This window comes from Caloenas nicobarica, chromosome 3 (genome assembly GCF_036013445.1).
Source record: "Caloenas nicobarica isolate bCalNic1 chromosome 3, bCalNic1.hap1, whole genome shotgun sequence".
Classification (NCBI taxonomy): Eukaryota; Metazoa; Chordata; class Aves; order Columbiformes; family Columbidae; genus Caloenas; species Caloenas nicobarica.
Window position 1 is genome coordinate 49,665,900 of NC_088247.1, and position 19,035 is coordinate 49,684,934.

General features: G+C 43.9%; 1 protein-coding gene across 4 annotated transcripts in view; it reads right to left on the minus strand.

The window, feature by feature from the left end:
* Positions 1–19,035, minus strand: part of FYN (FYN proto-oncogene, Src family tyrosine kinase) — a 141,743-nt gene that overhangs the window by 8,442 nt on the left and 114,266 nt on the right. For 3 of the 4 annotated variants that reach the window (XM_065630543.1, XM_065630545.1, XM_065630542.1), the window contains 5 exons: positions 18,114–18,278; positions 14,178–14,357; positions 12,265–12,341; positions 12,009–12,162; positions 3,504–3,635 (listed from right to left, as the gene is read on the minus strand). In XM_065630543.1, coding sequence (XP_065486615.1) covers positions 3,504–3,635; positions 12,009–12,162; positions 12,265–12,341; positions 14,178–14,357; positions 18,114–18,278 — 708 coding nt within the window. Of the gene's footprint in view, positions 1–3,503; positions 3,636–12,008; positions 12,163–12,264; positions 12,342–14,177; positions 14,358–17,489; positions 17,646–18,113; positions 18,279–19,035 lie in introns of all 4 variants that reach the window. The other variant, XM_065630546.1, reaches the window with a different exon arrangement.

Genomic DNA, 19,035 nt, shown 5'->3' on the forward strand with positions numbered 1-19,035 from the left:
AGAAAGACTGTGAAAGTTGTTTATTTCAATCTGCTACCTCGTGAAAAGAATGGGAAAGCATTAGAGAAGACTAGGAAAAGCTCTGATAAAATTAGTTATCACAGCCGTTCTTTACATCCATTGACAGAGAAACAGGCTTGGTTGAAGGATGAAGATGAGGACACCTGTCAAAAAGTCAGTCTTGCTTGAGGGAGCTAGAGGGTCTGAGGCAAGGCTTGATTATGAACTCTAGCCTGACCTTCACCTCTGACAGCAAAGTCTTTACTGCTCGTGTGTCCCACCACTGCTCCAGCCCCTCTTCCAAAACAGGGCATCAGGACAGGAACTGGTTGAAATCTGGGGGACAACGAATGCCAAGTCCTGTTCCACACAGTCTGTTCCATTCCTATATACTGTCTGCCTTCCCTTTCTGTCCTTCTCCTTGTGCTTCTCCCTCCTTCTACACAAGCTTAAAACAATGCCTAGTTCTCCAAGGCATGATGTCCCCTGCAGGCATGGTTACTACCACAGGACTGGGGTGGATCCTACAAATAACCTCTTGTCATGCAAGAGAGCAATCCCTTTGTCTGAGGGCCTCTCCCTCCTCCCCGCCGGCCTGCTACAAGCTGTAAGCAGGAACATCAGGACAACATGCCCACAACTATTTCAGAAACCGGGTATTACAGCAGAGTGACAGCTCCACGATCCTCTTTGTTTCAAGGCTGACCCTTTCCAGAGCTTGCAAATCCACATGCCTTGGGTGCCAAAGTGGTCGGCAGTGCCTACAAACTGTGTTCTCTCACCAATAGGTTGTCTACTATGACTTGGGTGAGGAGGGCTGAGTTCTGCCTCCCAGGCTGGTTTCCTCATGCAAGCCATACCATGATGGCAGGAAAAGCCCTGTGGGTGCATCTAAACCCTACTCCCTGCCCCAGACAGGCACAGGAATTCACGAATTCATTCTACTAGGAGGTCCTTCCTCTCTCCAGCATGAAGCAGGAGATGGATGACCCTTTCCATGTCAGGGGAAAATATAGTCTTTTCTGAGGGGCTCAGAAGGTCTTTGTCACCTTGGGAAGTCTGAGCTCTCTTTTCAACCCCCACACAGAGACAGACCCTTCTGAGAAGGCCCCAGCTCCCTTCCACCGTTGCTTCAGCCTGTAAAAGCTTTCCCAGTTAGGATCAGGGGAAATGAGACCAAATTGAAATCTCTAAGGATTTTGGAAATTCAAGTTTGAAACAGAAGATGCCCTTAAGTAAAACTGACAGAGAGGGGAGTGACAGTGACCATGAGAATGGCTAAGGCCTCCTGGCTGAGGAGGGTGGGAGTCCCAGTGGGGAGGAAAGGCCCTGGCACAGAGCTCGGGTGGTGTGTAACTGAGGAACTATGTGACCATCCAGAAAATTGCTGACTCTGTGATATATAACACACAAAAAATTGCTTCCAGCTACTTGATGTCTTCCTAGCATGGGTGGGGGAGAGTGAGCCGGAAGGACTTTCAGTGTATGAGAGCTTTACACAGTGAGGGACGAAGGAGGAGGACGGCACTGAAAGAGGAGAGATGCGGTTAGTTGTCTTTGATGTGCTCAAACTGCCATGTAATAAAACTGTCCACATTTTCAGGACACAGACCATGCCTGAAATTAGTGTCATGGATCCTACAAAACGTTATATATTGTGAGCACTTAAATGCACATCCAGTGGTGTCTTCCTCCTTCAGGGAACGAAAGGAATATTTGGGAAGCGCAGACATCCTCTGCTGCCATGGCCACCACTGCGTTCAGTTATGAACCTGTGAGTTAACACAGAGCTGAGTCACTTTTGCCTGCAATAGTATTTTTCCTGTGTCTGTGCTCATGGACATGATAAGAAGGAAAGCATTAAGCATCTCCGCCCCACCAAAAAAAAATCTAGCTTAACTCTGCTCCGGCTGGTGAGAGCCCCTATGAACCCACTCTGCTGGGAAAGACCAGGAATTTCCTCTTCTTGCAGCCCAGTGAGGAGTGTTGCCCACCCTCTGGGAGCAACACTGTTATCAGCTGAGTCTTACACATCTTTCCGTTTTCAACCTTCGCACACCATGCCATGTCTGCATCTAACCCTCAATAAATTCGCAGAAATCACGGCTCTCCCACACGCTGCCAGTAATCCTGATGGCAAGAAGACCTTTGTGCCGGCTACTGACACAGCCACTCCATGTGGTGGCAACACCCGCTTTTCTTTAACTGCATGGGGAACCGCTGGGCAGAGGGAGTCATCCATCCCACAGGAACACATCATCTCGATTTCTGCTACCTCATTCTGTTGTCACTGTCACAGCTTTAGTAAGCTGTTCCTTGTTAATCAGGCCAAAATTCACCGCTGATCACAAGAAGCCTTGCAGTCCCCACATTCACTTCCCAGAAATCAGCTACCAGCTCCTAGGCGCTAGCAAAGTTGAAATTCCTGGTAAAACTCTCGGAGTTCAGTTTTGCTGAGCTAAGTCTTCTGATGTGGCGTGAGATACCACAGGATAAACTGAACTTCACCTTGATGCTTCTCCTGCCCGGTTTGATGTATGGGTCTGACTGCTTGATCATGGCACAGATTAGGAAATTGAAACTGCTTCAGGGCACTTTCCATTAAATCAGCTGCACTGCATGCAGCCATACTGGTGAGTACTTAGAAACATTAAAAAAAAAGAAAAAGAAAACAGAAAAAAGAATAAAGATGCAGCTAGATGCCCTGTTGTTAGTATCTGTGCTGGTAAGAAAATGAAGGGATTAAATTCTTTTCCATGTAAGGCACTGCTTTCACTTCACCCCTTTCCTCTTCATCCCTTTCCTCTTCACCTAAATGCCTATGATCTTCAGGGGGGCAACAGAATGAAAAACTCTTTCTGCATAGGCAGATCCAATCCTACAAATCTTAATCCATTGGATACTTGGCAAGGTTTCAACAAAGAGCCATGGGGCCTCTGGTTCCCCCATGCAGAGAATCTGGCCCTGCTGTGACCCTGCCATGAGCTCTGGCCTGCGTATTACAGAATTATTTTATTTCCTTTCCATCCACTTTGAAAGCAAGGTTTGAAATTTAAGAGTTTCTAAAAAGAGACTGGGTAATACCAGACATTCAGACAGTCATCAAACCCTGTACAGAAACAGACTGACAGAATAAATGGGGTAATGCCACTCTAGGAGGTTAACTGTATCTTAAAATGAATGCAATACTGTGGAGAGCTATTTGCTTCACACTATTGCAATTTTACATTGCTTTCATTATTTGTCTAGAAAGTAAATTAATTGAATCGTGAACAATTAAAAAATAGAAATGAATACATTGGATTTTCTGTCCTGTTGCCATTTTTTTCATGATCATCACTCAGTGGCTTTCAGTCAGGACCACTTTCAAGCATAGGCAGAACTTACGCACAATAACCATCCTCCTTTGAGCCCAGTGAAAATAAATACTCATTCCAATGTAAGCATATGGCTCATTTCCACTCCTTTCCCCAGGTGAAGCAGGGATCAGACTGTTTTCTTACCTGGGTATGGCACTCTCCCTTTTGTCACCAGCTCTGTCAGTAGGATGCCAAATGACCACACATCCGACTTTATTGTGAACCTTCCATACAATGCCGCTTCTGGTGCCGTCCATTTAATGGGAAACTTTGCACCTAATGAAAGAATAAATGAGTCTTAATCAGAATAGAGACGGAATCAAAGTACCAGCTTGCAGGTGACTGTTGCATTCTGCAACACGTGCAGGAGGACAGAGCTGCAGGCAAGTGTTAACAAATAGCTCCATGGAGTACAGTCAGAGAGGACAGGAGGGGGGAACATGTAGGGCAGAAGGAAACACTTAGGAGGGAAGGGGTGGGTTTGTCCCACATCCCAAGAGAAGGCTAAGAGATTTTAATTCAGGTTTGAAGTTTTATAAAAGAAAAAAAAGTTTAAAAAACCAAAATGTTTTAAATTAACATTTCCCTGTGATATTTGCAAGTCGCAGTTAGCACGTATGAACAGAAGTGAGATTTATTAGAAATGTACCTCCCGGTTTCCTTGCTCAAGCTGAGCAAAATGCAAACCAAACAAACATGGTAAAAACGTAAATTAAAAACAAACCTAATATTTCATTAGAAACATGAAAGGACTTAAAAATAATCCCACCATTTGAGTTGCTTGGAGTGCAATCATGTCAAGGCACAACTTCGGCCCGTGATTTATAACTTGACAGTGTACTTTAAGCTGCTGGCACTTGAAAGCCTGTAGTGCCTTAAATACGTGCAGTTCTAATGTGCTCATCCATCATCAGAGCTTGCAGGAGCCAGTTGTGGTAAGGATGGTAAGATAGCAAGCTTTTAAACACTGATTTATTTGCTTTTCCAATCATTTACTGTTTTCTTAGAGAAAATATTTTCAGTATGGCTTTAAAGAAAAGTCTTGTGGTAATAATTAACTCATAGTACGTACAAAAAATATGCAGACATTTCCCTGGTGCCTTGTATTAACATACAGGCAAAAGAGTTGCATTGCTTATTGCTGTTCCCTAGTGATAAACACTCTAGAATTTGGAAATAGACTGACTTTGACTTCTCACCACCCTCTCATAAAAGTTCCCTTAGCTTTCAGGAGTGTGGGAAGAGTAACAATGTGGACAAATCACTCTTGGGGAGTGCAGTTACAGTACTGTTTACAGTTCTCTGCCAGCGCTGTTCTGCCGTCACGTCCAGTGCTCGATGGCCTGGATCTTCTGTTACATGCCACAATCCGACTTGACTCAGAGTACAAAGTAAACATGGAAATTCTCATCTCCTTACTTAGTAAAACATCAGGTGGGTTAAATTTTTCCTGCTCTACATGTAAGTGATCCTAAGAGAGTATTACTCAGAAACAAATACGTTTTTCCAGTTAAAATTGCAGTTCCTCAACTAAGTCCTGCTAAATTAAAAGACTGGACAGTTTCAAATCCCTAGTGCTTGAAGTCAGGAACTTAGGTCTAGTTAAGCATCAAAATGTCAGTGGTTTGATTTGCAAAGGTGCTGGAGGGCTCGTGGATGTCTACTCACTTTCAAAAATGTCTGCCTCTTCTGTATGTCAATTACCTGATATGCTAAAAGTCGGGTGCAGCTAAAAGTTGGGTGCTCGGCTTTGGCCTCGGTTTCTCTAACTCAGACTTCTTCATGGGACTGATCTTAGTTAGTCAAAATCCACTTCATCTTCTCTTAAAATTCACCTTGGCCACGACGCCTGAGACCTCTGCAGCAGCAGCCTGCCATCGCTTGAGCCTCTGTCCTGGAAGCTGGCCCTGCTCCAGCAGCACCAGCAGCCACATGTGGTCGGCAACTGGCTCCCCCCGCCACCGGCAGATCCTGGGGCTGGCTGCACAACCCTTGTCGATCCCCGGAAAAAATGCAAGCTGCGGATATCTGGGGGTCTGGTTCTCTGGGGCTATAACTCATGGCTTTAGATGGGCTTGTGCAGGCATGCCATGAATATGAGGGCTGATGTTCGTCTGCTCTCTCAGAGGTGCAGGTGGGACAGCACACAAACACTGTGCCAACTGAGCCAATAGCTCCATGCTGGCCAGTAGCCTGAAGGCCTGGATGTTGGTTGGTGGTGTGCGAGACAGTCAAGCGTGAGGGTTTGCTCATTCGCCTTTTGCATGCATTTTATTAAACAATTTTCTTTTTTTTTTTTTCCTTTTAATCAGCTGTGTTTTTCAGAGAAGCTGGGCCAAAATTGGTCTGATTCCCTTGTGCTTCATACTCAGATCCAAAGGTAGGAACTACGCACAACTCATCTTTGGAGAAATCTCTTCAGACTCCTTTGTGACCAGCTCCCCTGGTATTTTTGCCTTCCTCATCTACTGCTGGTGTGGTGTTGGGAGCTGAGGATGTGGAGCCTAGGGGCCATGGGAAGATGAGAAGCAAGGTAAATAGGTGAGGAGGGGGCAAAATTCAACACATCTCTTTTCCTGAGAGCTGCATCAGTACAAACACCATTGGACTGTGATGAACACTGCTGGAGAAGACAAATGGTCTGTGCTGTGGATTTTTCTGATGGCAGGATAACTACCCATTACATTTTTACGTCGCTCCTGTTGTGGCTGATTCTCTGGCTAAAACAACTAATACAAAAATCACATGTTCTGCATTTTATGCAGTATTTCCTGAACTTTTGTTTGAAGCAACAGATGGGGACGGGGGGAAAGGCAAGGTTGGCAGAGAGGTCACTAGCAGAGCCCCGCCTCATGGTTTTCTGGCCCTGCAACGCATGCTGGAGGCTAGACAGTCCAGGAGAGCCTGCAGCCCAGTACGGCAGAGCCACCAGTAAGGGGGGAGCAGAGACCAGTGAGGACGTACCAGGCTGGCCGCCTGCACAGCTGCAGGTACAACACATGTACTGCCAGAACACAAAGAGATCCCCCACACAGAGCTTGTGCCAACAAGAACAGGCAACAACAAGGGCGAGCAGCGCTTTCTGGACACCATCACAAGCTACGTGTGCTTCCAGAAGAGCCCAAACAGGTGGCAGCATCACTGCTACAGTGTGAGCAATGCCGAGGTGGGGGAGTGCGGGGGTGTGTGTAGGAGCTGATCACAGTAACATTTTGCAGTGACTAACAGGGATTCCCTCAAGGTGCTGCCTCCCATCTCATGTCTGACACTGGAGACACAGGCAGCGCGCTTCTGTGAAAACACAGAAATCCTCAAATGTGTTGAGCGCCACTCCGAAGCCTCCTGATCACTACAGCTATACCAGGCGCTGGCACAGGCCACACGCTGTGCATGGCTCCTGACCCACACACAGTCCCGGTACTCACTCTCTTCCCAACGCACCGATTAAAAAAACCTCACCCCCTCCCTCTGCGCAGGTCTCAACAGCTTATTAAACAAGCTGACTTGGTGCTGCAAACAAATTACAGCATCAGATCATCAGATAAAACGCATATTACTGACAAGTGTGTTCATAAATCTGATAGCCAATTACCCCAGCTGACAAGGTCAGGGTAGCCTGTCTTTGCCACGAAGCGAGCTACTATCTGCAGCTTTTATCTCTGTCCTTTTTTTGAAACATTTCAGCCTGGGGAACGCCTTTTTTGGGTTTCTGCACTGCTCGCCACCACACCGAGCCAAAGCTGCTCGTACAATGTACTGTTAGGGCCCTGCCTCCTACATCTGAGGATTCTTGTGAGGCTCAGCCCTGTTCTCAGGACCTTTTTCCAGCTCTGCCCAGGCATTCACACAGGTTATCTCCCAGGAGGATTTAACTGGGAAAAATCAATCCATGGTCCTGCTTTAATTCTTCATCAGCTATAAGCAGGTCACGCGATGAGAGGGAGCAGAGGGGGCTGGGATAATTGACTGACCTTGACATATAACTCTCAGCATGGTTTCTTCTGAGGCAAGCAAAAATCCCTCAGAGCTTTGTTTTTTTCAGACCTAAATCTCAACAAAGCAGGAACCTCTGAAATTCATGCCCCAGAGCCACTGCCAGCTTGACAATGATCCTGTTTCCAGAAATGCTACAGAGCTGCTACCTCTCGTATCTCAAAACCAAACCCAACGCAGCACCCCAAGCTCTAAGACCCAAAACCCACGGGAATTCTTGGGTTAGTGACCAGAAAACATAGTGCAGCAGCAAATTGCTTCTGAGGCTGGAAAGGGAAAGGCACAAAAGGTAAAACCCAAGTGCTGAAGCGAGCAAGTAACAGGAAACGAGTCAGCCCTGGTAGGCGATGATGAACGCTGTGTGGGAGGGACTGTGCAATTACATTTTCTGTGCTGTGAGAACGAACATGAAATTACAAGCCTGGCAAAACACCAGCGATCAGAAGCAGGCTCTGCAGGCTGACCCCTCCCCGGAAAGCAGGGAGACAAGGGGTGGAACGGTGGGTCTAAATAGCCCTCTCGCCCTCTGCCTGCTCACCCCCCTTCCCCTTGCCCTTCCTCTTGACCTGGCCACGCTCCTTCTCACAGAGCAGATGGCATCTCCGTAGGAGTGTTATGTGTGATCCCCCTCCGGGACCCTGGGGGCTGGCTGTTGAGAAGCAAGAGTCCTTCCTCCTATCCACTCCACGGCTTGCAGGCAACAAGCAAGAACAAAGCCCTGAATGCTACAGCCTGCAGTACAGTCAGTCCTGAACAAGAGAGATCTGATTAGCTGGTGAACTGGGAGCCAAGTCTCTGCAACAGGACTGGTGAGAGCCTGGAAGGGAAAAAAGATCCCTGCTCATTTCTAGGAAATCAAAATAAGAAGCATCACTTGTTTTTAAGCAGGGCAGGAAGGAGATATTTCTAAGTGTTAGGGAGGCAAAATGATCTGAGAGTTTACAAACATGTACTAGAGCTCCCAAAATAGCTCTGACTTCTCTGGAAGGCATCAGGAAGATCCTTATTGTTTCATGTGTTCTTGGAGCAGCATTGCTGCAAGTGCTGCCAGTGTATGCAGTAGAAACAAGGCCTGGAAAATAACTCTGCTCTTTTTTTCATTAAGGCAATTTTAAATTTGTATCAGCTGCTACTGCTTAGAATAGCAACAACTCTTCCCTAGCAACTCTGTGGAGTGCTGAGAACTCTCCACAAAAATGCCATGTGCTTGGCCAAAACTCCACATAGCTGCGAACCAGATCACTGTAAGGGTAGCAGAACTGCATGGGAAATCCTGTGCTGGAGGTGACGGGCAGTTTCTCTCTGTCCTGTAGGATACCAGAGGTTTTGAGGCTTGCCTTGCAGCATTGATACAAGCGTCATCACCAATGGAAGGAAACAAGACTGAATGCCTGACACTGGCTGGGGGGAAAGATGTTGCAACAGCCAAGAGAAGCAAGCCCTGATGGTGCAGGCTGCAATACAGTCCACCAGTGTAGCCTTTAAAACGGGCGTCACTTTATATGTTTTTCCCCTTTGATTACTCACTTCCTTTCAAAGCAAGAGGAGCCAAATGCTCACTACAAGCCAAGAAATTTTTTTGCTATTATTTAATGGCAGTGTATAGCTGCTAGTCACACACTTTAAATCATTAGTGGCGTGACTGTCTCTTTCCTTCCTGATGATTGCTGAGAAATGGCAGTGCAGACAACGAACCGCTTTTTATTTACCTCTCATAAATCAGGAGCAGTCAGGCCTCCTTTGTTCAAATCAAAAAGAAAATAAACTGCTCAGTAAAACATTACCACCAGGCTGAGTAATACCCATACAGGTTCAGGAATCCTGCACTCTAGCCCGCTGGGGCTCAAAGCATCCCCATCTGTTTCCTTTCAAAATATTTAATCAGAGACAAAAGTGACAGTGGGGGAAGGGAGCAGGAGATCAAGCAAGGCTGGAGAAAACCACCTCTGCCCCACACCAACAACGAGCTCTGTACTAGCACGCTTGAGCCAACAGAAGGACGACTGCTGAGGAGAGAGTGACTTTAATCTTCAGATTTCGTAAGGCAAAACATTTCCTTTCTCCCACAGGAGCTGCCAGTCTGGAGCACTCCCCGTCCCCCTCCCCTCCGCTGGCCAGGCTCTCCTTCCGTGTCAAAATTCCCACCGAAGCAGTAGTCAGTCAGATAAACAGAGCAGTCCCCAGATGCATCCCCTTGGAGGCTGAAGTAATAGGTCATGGGAAACCAGCAGAGGCAACCATTTCCTTCTGATACTGTGGTCTCCACCAAGCAAAGCTCCAACCTGATGTTTAACAAAACAAACCAGAACTGAATCCCACTTGATGACAAATTCCAGTGGCACATGAGAAACTGTGTTTCTTCCTCGATAAATTAAAGGTCCCAGGCTCACCCTGGCTGCCCAACTGGCTTGGAAGCCAGGTTAATTGCAATGAAATGTACATCGAGAGTGTGCTGCTCAGTCAAAAATGCACCCCTCCCTAGAACAAGCTACCACTTAAGAAAGGGTCATAAAACCATTAGTGAAAGTAGGAAAACCTTTCTACAAGATGCCTGTGATTAAAGGCTCTGTCTTTTAAAGAATTGTGTAGCTCTGAAGGACTTAAGCCTGACACCCTGAGGTCAGGGGAAGGAAGTTTTGTCCATTGCCCTGAAGTATGGGAAGGATGGGTGACTTCTCCATACTTGCACCATGAGATGAAGCCAGGCAAACACAATTCACATTCTCCTGATCACCAGTGATGCAGGTTAAAAGCCAAACTACTCCTCGCTTCCCAGCCACTTTTTTCCACAACTCAAGTGATTTCTGTCATGGAAGAAGGCAGGAGACACCCATGGCTATGCTCCCTTTCCCTACCAGTCCTGCTTTTTCAGCTCGAAGTTTTCCCACTCAAAATCCAATAATTTTTATTGTCTTAAAAATCTAAGCTTCTCCTCAACATGTAAGGCAGGTTTTCACAGCTTTCTACCATGTGAAGACGGCAAAACTATTCTGAGAGATTTAAACCAGGAAGCAAACGGGTCATCAGAGGATTTCCTAGGTGTCAGGAGCCTGAAGAGATCTGGCCAGAAGTAGGTCACATACTTGTCTATTAAGAAAAATAATTAGTCATGTCAAACTATACGTTGGGTGGTTTCCAAAGGGAACAAAAGCCATGGCAGTAAACCAGACAGAAACAGAGATAATATAGGACACTGTTTCGAAGCCATTTTGCAGACTGGATCTGGCTGCCTAGTTCAAGGAAAACTTTTCTCGATTTACACAGGGGAAGGGCAAGCGGGCAGCTTTCTGTCTACTAGAGCCTGCAGACACTCTTGTTACTCTGGAGAGAATGACACAAGGCTATTTTTTTCTAGAAAGAAGCAATTCCCACCCTCAGGCTGAAATCAGTAGCAGTTAACTCTCTGCATTAGTACCTGCCAGGGGTTCTTCAAGTTCCCTCTCCCTCCCAAAATAATCAGACCTCGCCGTCTGAATGTGAAACAGGCAACTTTTAGGGTGGACGTAGGCTGTGGTCCACATCCCTGCAAGTGGGTGCTGCTGACAGTTCAGAGGGGTGCGAATGGCATGAGAGCTGCTGCCCTCAGGCCAAAACAAGGCAGGCTGGAAACTCTCTGGCTCCTTCTGTCAACACTTGTAAGTTACAGAAAGACATTAGCTCTTTCCTTAAGAATTAATGGCAAAATCCATGTTGAAAGAGGAACTTCGGGTCAAGAGAAAAAACTCACAACAGGAAGGGGGTAAATGCAGGTTATGAAGGACTTAACTGACCCTTGTTTTCTGACGACAGACAACAGGGTTTAACGGGACGCTCCTTGGCTTTGGCACTGAAATGGATGGAGTGGTATTTACTGACAGATATTGAGCAAGCACTACCAATGTACTGCCAACAGAAAGAGAACAAGACTGTAGCTCTGCAAACTTGGATGGATATCTGACAACCAAGCATGACTTGTGAAGAACGACTAACTACAAAGAGCCTGTGTCATGGCTCAGTCTGAACACACACACACACACACACACACACACACACAAACACACACGTGCTTTTTTAAAACAAGCTACAATACTCTTTGATACATTTTTAGAGTGTATCAGTGGTCAGCTGTACCCGACACTCCCTGTGGCACTGGAAAACAGCTTTCCTACTAAAAGAAACTTTTTCAGTTCCCAAAGAAAACACAGTGCTCAGAGAGACAGCTCCATTGGCTAGAGACACAACTCTTTGACCCGTTTGAAATAAAGAAAGTAAGAATAGCACTGCAACATTGATAGCAGTTAATAAATACTAGAAAGCACACTATGAAAGAAATAGCTTTTCTGGATTTCCCCTTGGAGGCTTTCAAGGCTGGTAAGTAAAGTATCCTCTTTATTATGGCACCACAAGGATCTTGTTTCTACTGTCACTTCACCCACCTGTGTTCCTACTCATTGTCTTTGTTTCACTGTGGTCAGTTTTTAAAGGGAAGACAACTAAATAAAATGTTCTCTTTAGGACATGCATTCAGCAGTGAAGTTCTGGGTCAGGAGTTATTATGAGTTCAGGATTTATTGAAGGCAACCCCAAAGCACAGGTGAGAGAGCTCTTTAAAGCCATTTTCCACTCTTCACCTGTCACAAGAATGACACTCAGTGCTTCACCTGCCACTGCACCTACCTTGTCTGGCTGTATATTCATTGTCTTCAATCAGTCTTGCCAATCCGAAGTCGGCAATCTTGCATATTAGGCCATTTCCCACCAGAATGTTTGCAGACCGCAGATCTCTGTGTATGTAATTCATTCGCTCGATGTACGCCATTCCTGCAGCCACCTGTCAGAAGCAGGAAACACAATTGGTGCATTTTAAAATCACCTCAGATGTACGTGGTCTATAAACATTTACACCTAGGTGATCAGTGCTCTGAAAACAGACCTGGGCTGCCATGTCCACTAAGTTCGGTAACTTCAAAGCTCTACCTTCTCCATCTTTTAAGAAATCCAGCAAACTTCCTGCAAATGCAAAGTTGACACAATAGAGAGATGTTAGGGAAACCATGGCTGTTCATCAGGATGGAGGTGCAGCAATACGTGCAATATTACAGACAGCAATGTTTCAAGTTCAAGCGGATAGTTTCAAAAAAACCCACAATATCCTAGAATTCTCCTATTATACTTGTTTCACTCTGCTTTAAGGTTGGCTTGCAGAAGAATATGTAACTACTCCAAAGAGAGTTGCAGGAAAAAGAAACAACATCGTTTTTAACTTTCCTGACTGTTACTGAGAAAGCTGGTATTTTTTAATTTTTCCAGTGCTTTTCGAAACTACATACCTGCTGCTCTCTAAAGGCCTCGGTTAGCTGCAAAGCATCAGCTTGGTTCCAAGCCACACAAGCTGTGGAAAAAGTCAGATCCCAGCTCAACCTGCTCCAAAAGAAAGGTCAGCCTGGAGCCTAGTAAGCTCAAAGAGGCTAGCATTAACAAAGGCTAATTTTCCTTAGAAATTAGTAGTGCTCCTTCTCTAGGTAACCCATAACTAAATGTAGCATGAACCATTAATTTTAGAAGACCACCATGCAAAACTAGAGAAGACGAAGCAGAGATTGAATGAAAGCAATTTTAGCAAAAGCAATAAGGACATAGCTCCCTTGTGCAAGTGGAAGCAAAGAGGTTCCCTGTAGCATTTAAAACAAACCTAGAATGCTATAGCTCCCTTCCCAATCTTGTATTCAAACAGAGAAGTGTGGCTGTCTCCTTTAAATAAGGTCAGTGAATTGGTTTAATAAATAACGGGAAAAGATGGATGATTAGGCGTTTCTCCCTTGATAGATCGTCAGCCTCAAGCTCAGATCCAAAGATGTAAAATGTTACAGTAAAAACTAGTAAAGTAAGCCAAAAGAAACCACATACTTCAAAAGGATTTTTAGAAACCTTTTTTTAAAGGGGAAAAAGCACATGCTTGTCACTGAGACATATGATTAAAGTATGAGTTAGGGCTTGGATGCCTCTGAGGAGGGAGGTGGGCAGGCACCTGCCAGGAAAATAAAAATCAACTCCAAACAGACTTAAAAAATGCACTTAAAATTTCAGAGTGTATCCTCCAATGCAAAATGAAACTTTTCTGTGAGAACTTATGTTTCCTATTTGGTTCATTTGCTTTTCTAAAACAAGCAGATTTTTTGCTCTGCTCTCAGCACCCCTGCTGGAGATCTGACGGAGCGAGAAGTTTTCCTTTTCTCATTTTACTATATCATTACCGGTTAAGTAGCTTAAGGGAAAAGAGAAGGGAGAAGGGGAAAGGGAAGGGGAAGGATGGAGAAAGAACCCTACATGCCAATCATGTATTAAAATAATAAGTAGGGTAGACTGAAAATTAAGCCGTGATCTGGGAGTGAGGTGCATGCAACAGAACTCAGGATTGCTAAAAGAAGAAATAGAAATCTTAGGCCAACAAATAAACACTGAAAGAAGATGCCATATATGAACTCTGGTGCCAGGAAAAGCTAGGATCTTGGGAAGCAGCATGTCATATCATTCAAACCTAGAAAATGCAAATCTCCACTAGTCAGGGAAATTTAGATGCTGATGCACTTGGAAGCACTTAAGCAGCACCAACTTCACCCTTCTCCACGTAGTGCAAATTTTCTTTGCACATCTAATGGATTTCAGGTTTTGGGCTCAGTTCAGGGTTGAATTCATTCTTCTGAAGCCAGAGATGAATTTGGCTTTGTCTTCCCTCTCTCCTTCCTCACACGCTATTCATGCATCACACTGCACCTCCTTCTGCATCCCCAAGGAGCATCACCAAAGAAAAAGTATTTTTATCAAGGGCAGCAGCTCTGGCTTCACCTTTGCTCATGTATTCCGTGACAATATAGATAGGTTCTTCAGATACCACAGCATAGAGCTGGACCAATTTGTCATGTTTTAGCTTCTTCATGATTTGGGCTTCCTCTAAGAAGGATTCTGGAGACATAGTGCCAGGCTTCAGGGTCTTGATAGCCACTTTAGTATTTCCATTCCACGTACCTACAAGCACAGATACTTAGTTAGATTAAACATCTTCTGCTCTTTTTTTTTCTGCCTGATGCTTAATATAACCAAGGAATAAACTAGCAAGGAGACTTAATATAATTATTTTTTTAAAGTGTGGTTTCCCATGTTGCCCTATCGTTACATTCCTCCTATGCCTCCCTCATATTTTAGCCTTTTTCTATTACACTGAAAAATAATACTCCCATTGGCATTGGGGCACAATCACCATTGTCCTACTCAGACAATGTTTCCACTGATATCCACAGAAACCTTCTGAGTAAGAAATCTGGGACTGCTGAAACCCCTCTTCATGTATTCCCTTGCTAACAAGTAATGGGTACAGACAACATAGCTCCAGTCACAGATGTGAGTAACAGAACTAGTTAAACCCAGAACTTCCCATTTGCAAGATATTCTAACTTTTTTGGTTTTGTTCTGAGTCAGAGGAAAAAAAAAATATAGGAAAAATTCCCAGGAAACAAATTCTGAGTTGATTTAATTTGAGAAATACGGGTGTGTTTCCAAACCAAAATGGGTCTTTTTCCTTCTCCTACTGATTGAAAATGATGTGGTTCTTGTCCACTTCATTCTTTACTTGTGGTCACCACTGAAATGGCCAATTTGTATTATTTTTCAGCCATCATCGACCAAGCCTTCTGTAACACCTGAAAGCCTGCGCAAGGACCTGGAGAGAGCTGGTTTATATAAATGAAGATGTCAACAAAAAAAGTAACGCATAAAATAAATTTGTTAAAAGCACATTAACAGTTACCAGGGCTCAGCTGGTGCATGGGAACTGGTTAAGCCAAAATTACTTCATCATGAGCTTTTGCAACCTGCCAGAGCATAAAATTAAGGTGGACGGGCTTTTTTGTGCAGGTGACCAGTTCCCAGCTGGCGCCTCGTGTAGCCGAGGACAGAGGAGGAGTGGTGGGGGAGCCACTGCCTGCGTCCTCCCTCCCTCGCAGGGCAACCCCTGCAGCAACACGCGACGCTGTCTCGGGAGAGCTTGAGGCACGTAATAGCCAAAAGTGTGCCGTGCGAGTTTGGTTTTCACTATGCCTGGATGTTCTTCTGCCAGCTCGGTGCCGGGTGCTGTCACCTCCACTGGTGGTGGAGTAATGTCTCCAGCGGCTCCCATGGCCACCCCAGTGTGAAGAGGCCTCTTCAGGTCTTAGTTTCACTCGGGCCTTTAACTCAGAGCTGAAATGGGACTTTGCTTTAGTGGCCACTCCTGTGTAAGCTGTGAAGGATGCGGTTTTGTCTCCTAATTTTTCAAGGAGGGTGGTCAAAATCTTTTCCCATGGCTGAGAGTGTGTTTTTTCTGGAGGCACTGTGGCCCCGTCACAGCCGCTTTGCAGAGGTGCCACGGATTATATGAACCACCCTAGTTTCACGGGCACCAGGGTTTCTGTCACTGGCATTAATAAACAAGGATTTTACCTGCTGTGTTAACAGGATTGACTGTGTATTATCTGTTTGTCTTGCCTCATTGAAAATCCCAGGACTCATGTTATTACCACAAAGTGTTTTCAGTAGTTTTATTTGAAATACTTTTATTAATTTCTCCAGTTAAAAAAAAAAAAAATCAAACAAAAAGGTTAGCTTATCCTCTCGGCCCAGATTTCAGTTTAAATTGTTAAATTTACTTGTTGTGGGGTTTGGTATTTTTCTGTCTAATAGAAAATTAGCAGAGACCTCCCTCTCAATTCCTCCCATATGTAGTTAGTTACTACTTAAAGCATTTTTTAATGATTTTTTACTGTGTTAATAATACTTCAGGGCTGTTAACATATTTTTACTACTTGCATTCCTTTGAGGAACATAATGTCATAATTGTAATAATAATTTTTACATTTCTGACAGATATTTGGTGCTGATACTTGGCAATATTTCTCATAGCTGTTTTTCTAAAATAATTGCATGTGCTACTTTAGCTTGTCCTAACAGCTTAAGGTCTGTGGCACACAAAACTTACCACTAAGTACTCACACCAACCTGAAACTCTTCCAGGCAGAGAACAGGAAGGTGAAATTGCAGTTATCTGGGGATGCTAATGTAAAACACAGGTAGTTTTCTTTGCAACAGGTCTCTGAAATTCTATAAATTCCTTTATTTCTAGTCTATAAATTCTATAAATTTCACAGACTTGCTGCCATGCTCTTTGCTGTAGTCTTGCAACAGAAAACAGCTGCAAAAGCCCAGGAGAGCCCACTAGTTATTTCAGTTGTACATACTTTTGTGTCACTGCAACAAAACAAGCAGCCAAACTGCTCCACCAAATGATTCTGATGTAAAGAAACAACATATAGTGATTCTTTTTTCGAATTGGTCATTTTAAAAAGGCTACACAGAATGCAATTTGGCACAAAAATTGAGCCCACCTCTCATTAAATGGCCACTATATTGTGTTTATACTAAGATTTATGTATATTTTAAATTGCCATTGTTTTATAGTAATTAAAAGAATGAGGCCCATAGAGAGGGGAGTAGCAGTAAAGCTGGCAAGCATGCAGGAAACAATGTCAGTGGATTTGGAAAACATCAATATTTCTGGACTTCAAAGTGGGGATTCAGCTGGGCAGGACGAGTCTTGTCTCTGTCGTCCCTGGTCTCTATATTGAGTTATGGGGTTCTGCTGCAGACACAAATTTCAAAACAGACTTAAAGAAGTGGATGCATGAGAAAGCTAGCTTGCCAATATCAGCTAGCTGATCCTTGCCATTACTTTTAGACTGGGAGAGAGGATCGAAGCATTTGCAGGGTCTGACCCCATCAATTCTAAAACACATGAGGAAATAAAAACATCTACTTACCAGACTAATTTCTGGTTAGCCATTCTGCCTTATAAGTTTAACATCATTCCTGTTTTGATACCTAGCAATTGTGTAGTCACCCAAATAAACCCAGTGCAATTAATGAAGTTTAATGCCCTAACCTCTCATACCAATGTGTGCAAATGAAAGGCAGTTTCCCTGTGGATTGCTGTATTTAGGTCTGAGTGTTTTAGGCGATGTAAACTAACATTTCATACTAGTCTGATCTTTTAGCTTTAAGATCTCTACTTGATATGTTTATTTCTGCCTTAAAAGATCCATCCAAAGCAAAATATATTCTCTGCCTTACCACGCCACACTTCAGCGAAACACCCCTGACCAAGCTTCTGTTCCAGAAATAATGAATCACGTGCAACTTCCCATGCATCTTTAGCCAATCCAACAGTTTGTGGAGTATTATTCGTAGCAATCACAGTTAAGTTAAAACATAAACCATCAGCTTTCTCTATAGGAGAGGAAATTAATAAAAAAAACACACTTATAATCCAAAATTACGCATGCATTGAAAAAGATGGAAGGTGACTTGTCTCTCAGTGCTGCGTTAAAGTTCATTTGCAAACACTGATTCTTGGATACTGGAGGTAAGGACTTTCTTAGCTTGCAATAAAAGGCTCCTCGGTATAATTAATAGATTACTATGTTAGCCTTGATTTATTATTAAGACAGTGGTAATTTGTCAAAATCAAAACCTGCCAAGGATACACAGAATTTCAGTTTTCTTTTGCCATCAATTACAGTGAAAGTTGAAGATTAAAGTATTTCAAAGTCAAAGACATCTTTCCAAAGCTACTTTTCTGAACAGTTTGAGCTTTGCTCATTTTTTTCTTGTGGGTCAGGCTGTCCTACATTTTCACCTTCCATCTTGTAATCCCCACACAGAGAGCTATTTTAAAATAATTATTTTGCTCCATACCCATCCATACTTCCCCAAACTGCCCATTTCCCAGTCTCTTGATCAACTGTAGGGATTCTCGTGGAATTTCCCAGACATCTTTGGTTTTGACAGACAGATCAGTAAGCCTTGGCATTCCTTTATGACAGGGGACTACTAAGCGGCAGCAAAGACCTGCAGCTCTCTCTGATGGAGCCAGAAGTGAAGCCAACAGCAAAGGAGAGGAAAGAAAAAAAAGTGTGACATGAAACAAAAACAGTAAGCATAAAAACAATGCTACTCACAACAGCTGTTAGTTGCATACCACAAAGCATCCTGGAAGATTAGAAGTTGAACACTGAAACATATTCATTTGAGACAGAACAGAAAATATTTTAGTCTCTGCTTCCACAGCCTGAAATGGAAGGTGACCGCCAATGGTTTCTCTTGTGGAGAATCTCAGGATTTCCCTTCTCTCACAACGCTGCATTAACTTCATGAGTAACTGGTATGCTGTAGTACAGTATAACTTGCTAAAAATCATCTGCAAGTAAAAAACTAGATTGTTTCTGAACCGAGCAAAAGAAATGGAGAAGATTCATTTTTTTCTGAAAATTGCAGCAATGAAAATTTGGCAGACTTGTTGCTATTTTTTTTCTAGGTATCCTGGGAAAAGGTATTTTCTGTATGCTACTCTGTGAAAAGGTGTTTTTGTAGGTGTCCTGTAAAAGACTTTTCTGCCATTCTTTCTAGAGCAAACCTTAGCATATGCAGCCAGTCCTACATCATGTGGGGCAGATTCCTTATACTTATCTGTTGGAAAGCTTCACAGAAGACTGAACTGTGACAAAAGGCACAAGATATTTTAGCAGGAGTAAAAACAATGATATATATATATACACACATATTGTTGTGTAGTATACTATGCTGCACAAAGCAGACTACAATATAAAGCTTGCACAGC